A 4,449-nucleotide genomic window follows, 5' to 3' on the forward strand; every position below is an offset into this window, starting at 1 on the left:
GCATTGGCATCAGGAATCAATCGAGAGACTTCGTCGCGTCATACAAGTTATCCTCCTCATCTTCATCGATTTCATCCGCTGCTACCATCACGTGTTCATCAACACCCGTCGCTTACTGAGAAGATCGGGTCACCCCTTATCACTAACACACTAAACGGCCAAATAGTGTATACATTCCATTGATACCTATCGGATATCCAACGTGGCACGTCTATTTTTTTTTACTGACGGCACTGAAATGAAAATTGGAGAAAAAAATGTGTTATGCCTGAATACACACATCAGAAAACACATCTAGGCCGTCAAAACATAGTGTAGAACGGCACGACGAAGCACGCATATCCATCTAGTATACATGGTGTAATCCATGCGATCAGACATGAAAGCAGTACATATTGTGAATATAATTGAAACACAGCAGAGTCGAATAAGCTCTGTCTTTATGTTACAGTGGAGGCTTGCATGCAATTTATTTGTAGGTACCGCTACTTTCTCCGATTAATATTACTTGCCACTAGTACGAATGTATCTAGAATTAAAATATATCTTGATATATCTATATTAATATTAAGTAATATAAATCGGGGGAGTAGCAATTTTAAACGGAAATAGAAACATATACTAGTGCTTGTTTCAGGTTGCGTGATCAATTAGAACTCGTAACGCTAATTAAGAGCTGAGAGAGCGGAGCGCCGTCACCATGCTCTCCAAGTGCTCATACGAAGACCCACCGGGAGCTGCGGCATCCTCAGCCTTGGCCTTCCACCCTGCCGCATTCCTCCGCATCTCCTTGGACTCCATTACCTGCCTGACATGGCCGGCGACCTGCTCCCGCCTTACCTCGTCGTCAAGCCGGAGGCCCACGTCCCACACCTCGCAGGCGTACTTGCAGTTTGTGTACTGGTCGGCGAACCCGGGCCAGCACACCATGGGCACTCCAGCCGCCATGCTCTCGCAGGTGGAGTTCCACCCGCTGTGCGTCAGGAAGCATCCCACGGCCGGGTGCCGCAGCACCTGCTCCTGCGGGCACCACGTGGTCAGACGGCACCGCCCTGCCGTTGCTGCGACGAACTCCGGCGGCAGCACAGCCAGGCCGTCGCTGGCGCCTGAGACAAGGTTGTCTCTGATGGACCAGAGGAACGGGTGGCCAGTGGCCGCGAGGCCCCACGCGAACTCAGCGAGCTGCTCAGCTGTGACAACCGTGAGGCTGCCGAAGTTGGCGTAAACGACGGTGCTCTTCTCTTGCGTGTCCAGCCAAGCGAGGCACTTGGTGTCCTGTTCCCAGAGGCTCAAGCCGCTGTTGGAGGAGTTGGAGTTGTCCTCTGCGGCGGCATTGTCGTCCCCGAATTGGTTTCCAAGCGGGCCGATAGTGTACATGCGCGGGTACTCGGCGCGGAGTGCGTCGAGGACGTCGGCCTCGAGGTCGTCGAAGGTGTTGAGGATGAGGGCTCCGGCCTTGGTGCAGCCTTCGGCCTCCACGGCGCTGAATCGGAGTCCAAAGTCGTCAGGATCAGTGGTGCGGACGACACTGGAGATGTCACCGAGGCTGATCGGCGGCAAGCCGGGAATCCAGTCGATGACCGTCCTCTCAAGGTGGCCGTTCGTCAGGCAGCTCTCGTCTGCAAACGCAATAGTACAAGCGAGTGAATCGAGTCTGAGTGATAACCAGACCAGGCATATAATACCTATTTCCTCATTAATTGTTGTGTCACTTTAGATTTTTACTAACGTAACATATGCATGATTTTACTTATGAATTATGATATTACTTCCATTGTGGCTAGTCTAAGGTTTCTTCTTGGTACTATCTTATCAAAAACTAGAATTATTACTATACTTGTGCTAAGTTTTATGCTCATAAATTGGTCACATGTTACATATAGGTATCTAATCAAATATCAAGATCATATACGGTGGCACACTGGCACCCAATTGAGGAAGCCAAATGCTAGGAGACCAAACACATCCATAGCGAGAGAAACGGAGGTAACCCAATATTATTGCGTGTGTTAAAATTGTTACCTTTGAGTGGGAGGTAACCTCTTGCTTGGAGGTCCCGGAGCCTCATCTGGGCTGTCAGCGCGGCAGCGCTACATGTCCACAGCACCATGGTCGGGATGCCCAGCTCCCGCGCCACGTCCAGTGCGAAGCTCATGAGCGCGGTTGGTAGCAGGCATGTCACGGGTGGGACGCCCGGCGTGGCGTTGAGCCGCAGGACGAGCTTCCTCAGCGGCTCCGCGCAATGGATGGTGGTGGCCATGGACAGGGCGAGGTCGTACTTCCTCTTCCCCCGGTCAGCCTCGACTAGACCGTCCGGGATGGCCTCGAACCGGAACCCGTCGCGGCCGAGCAAGGCAGCTGCGCCCTCCGTCACCTGCACACGCCGGTGTTTGTCCTCGGTGTTGACGAAGGTGATGTACAAGCCGTGGCTGTGCAGAAGCTTGGCCAGCTGCAACGCAGGGTTGATGTTGCCGGAGCTCGGGTGCGGCACCACCACCGCGTGCGGCCTCGCCATTTTCAGCCGAGCAGGAGCGAAACGGTACACGATTTCGCAGGAGCTGCTCTGTGCTCTCCACGTTCGGCAGCAGGCAGAGCCGCAGAGGCAGTTAACGCGTCCCCATCCGCGCCGAAAGCTGGCACGCCTTGCATCAATGCATGCACGGTGTGGCAGATACATATTAGAGCAAGTACAATAGAAGTCCAGTCAGCTGACTATAAGACATTAAATAATATATTTTAGATGAGTTGGAGGAGAGAGAAGGAGAAAGAGAAGGGAGGTGGGCTACTATCGACAACAAGTACTCAGACGCGTCTTCCTAGCACCACGTGAGAGTGAAAAGTGGGCCATATATTAGTAAAGTACTACATTCTTATAGCTAACTATCGTACATGTTAGCTATATGATGACTACAAATGATATGACATCTTGTTAGAGCAAGGGCAATAACGTAGCTCGCTGCTGGCGATAAATTCATGCCAAGTCATTTAGAGCCTTCCTAGAGTAAGCATGTGTACAATAATCTGGCTCCTAAGCAAGCTGTATTGAATATTTAATAATTAATGCATTGCATGCGCATGCGTTACCTGCAAGACTGCAAGACATACTAGAGCCAGCTCAAAGCGCTCACATCAGGCTATTAGCCGGCTGTAGCTTCTCGTTGATTGCGCTATAGCCGGGCGGTAAGGGAAGAGCCCGCTCTCCTCTCTCTCCTCACTTCTCTCTCCTCCACCTAAGATTTTGCTAATATAGTATTGCTTATAGCCTGCTGATTAGGATCTATTATACTTGCTCTTATAGCCAACAGTTGGCTATACTATTGGATTGCTCTTAGTGCGGTGCACAGTGTGACAGATACGGTGCACAGTCCGAGTATACACGACTGCTAAGTTCAGGGAAAAGTTTAAAATAAATTATAGGTATCTCGCCGACGTAAAACGGACGTTTGAATTGACCGCATACGTCCATTTATGTCTGCTGAAATGGTTAAAATCTATCGTTCATTCGTTTGCTCCCGGAGGTGCACAACGTTCCGACACAAAAATATCGATTTTGCATTCAAGAGAAATATAATTTACATAGGGTCCTACTCACGATGAATTTCGGTATTGCCCACGGCCAGTTGGCAACCGACGAAACCTACGCCGGTAGTGGAGGTGGAGCAATCGGCGTAGCACACGGATTAAACGGCAAGGTGGAGGCGGCGGCGGTACGGGGCTGAGTTCCGCAGCGCTCGTTGTAGGGCCTCATCCTCCGTGAGATCCGGCGGCATGATGCCACCGGCGTACCGGGACAGCGGCGGAGGCGACCGCGGCACCTCCAACAGGAGGATACCGAGCCTCTCGATCTCTTCGTCGGTCATCATCTCCGACATCCGGAACATCCGGCCCTCCTCCATGGCCGTCTCGCCTCGTTGTAGTAGGCGAGTGCGGCGTCATCCCGGGGAGGCAAAGGAGGGGATGGCTGCCGTCCGTGACGATGCGCAGCAGGACGTGCATGCCGCGGACGTGGAACGAATGGGTAGTCCCCGTCGCCGAGAAATCATGCCTTCCTCCTCGGACCCGTCTCGATCCCGCGCCGCTTGAGCCATCGATCGGAGTATGCGGGATCAACGAGGAGGTCCGCCGGCATGTACGCTCCCCTGCGCCAGATCTCCATGGTCCGCTCCAGGTCGCGCGCGGGCACGGGCGGCGCAGGCACACGGCAGCGGCTACCCCGCCAACCACCACCCGGTAGGTGCACGTCCCCCCAGTTGACCGACATCCAGTTCTCGTGCAACAGCCGCGCCATCTCGACGGCGAGCGGCACCCTATTCGTACGCGGATCCTTCTTCGCACCGCTGCCGGACGCATCAAAGCCGTTCTTCTCTTTCCCGGTGGTGATGTGGCAGTGCGCGTTGGTGTGGGTGGGAGCGGAGGTGTCAATGGTTTGGGCGATGGCACGGACGATGA

The 4,449-nt window shown here is 53.3% G+C and overlaps 1 protein-coding gene across 1 annotated transcript; it reads right to left on the reverse strand.

Annotated features, from left to right (window-relative positions):
* Positions 1–558: 558 nt before the first annotated feature.
* On the reverse strand, positions 559–2,560 carry LOC124681585 ((R)-mandelonitrile beta-glucosyltransferase-like). The gene is made up of 2 exons (XM_047216475.1): positions 2,023–2,560; positions 559–1,619 (listed from the first exon to the last, which is right to left on the reverse strand). Exons 1-2 carry the CDS (start codon positions 2,513–2,515, stop codon positions 670–672), a joined length of 1,443 nt encoding a protein of 480 aa, XP_047072431.1. The 5' UTR covers positions 2,516–2,560; the 3' UTR covers positions 559–669.
* Positions 2,561–4,449: the final 1,889 nt, after the last annotated feature.

The sequence above is a fragment of the Lolium rigidum genome, unplaced genomic scaffold (assembly GCF_022539505.1).
Source record: "Lolium rigidum isolate FL_2022 unplaced genomic scaffold, APGP_CSIRO_Lrig_0.1 contig_47547_1, whole genome shotgun sequence".
Taxonomy (NCBI): Eukaryota; Viridiplantae; Streptophyta; class Magnoliopsida; order Poales; family Poaceae; genus Lolium; species Lolium rigidum.

Coding starts and splice junctions, on each gene's coding strand:
- LOC124681585 (XM_047216475.1), bottom strand. CDS start 2,515: ATGGCGAGGCCGCACGCGGTGGTGGTGCCGCACCCGAGCTCCGGCAAC. Junction 1,620..2,022: donor AGGTTACCTCCCACTCAAAG/GTAACAATTTTA, acceptor TTGCGTTTGCAG/ACGAGAGCTGCCTGACGAAC.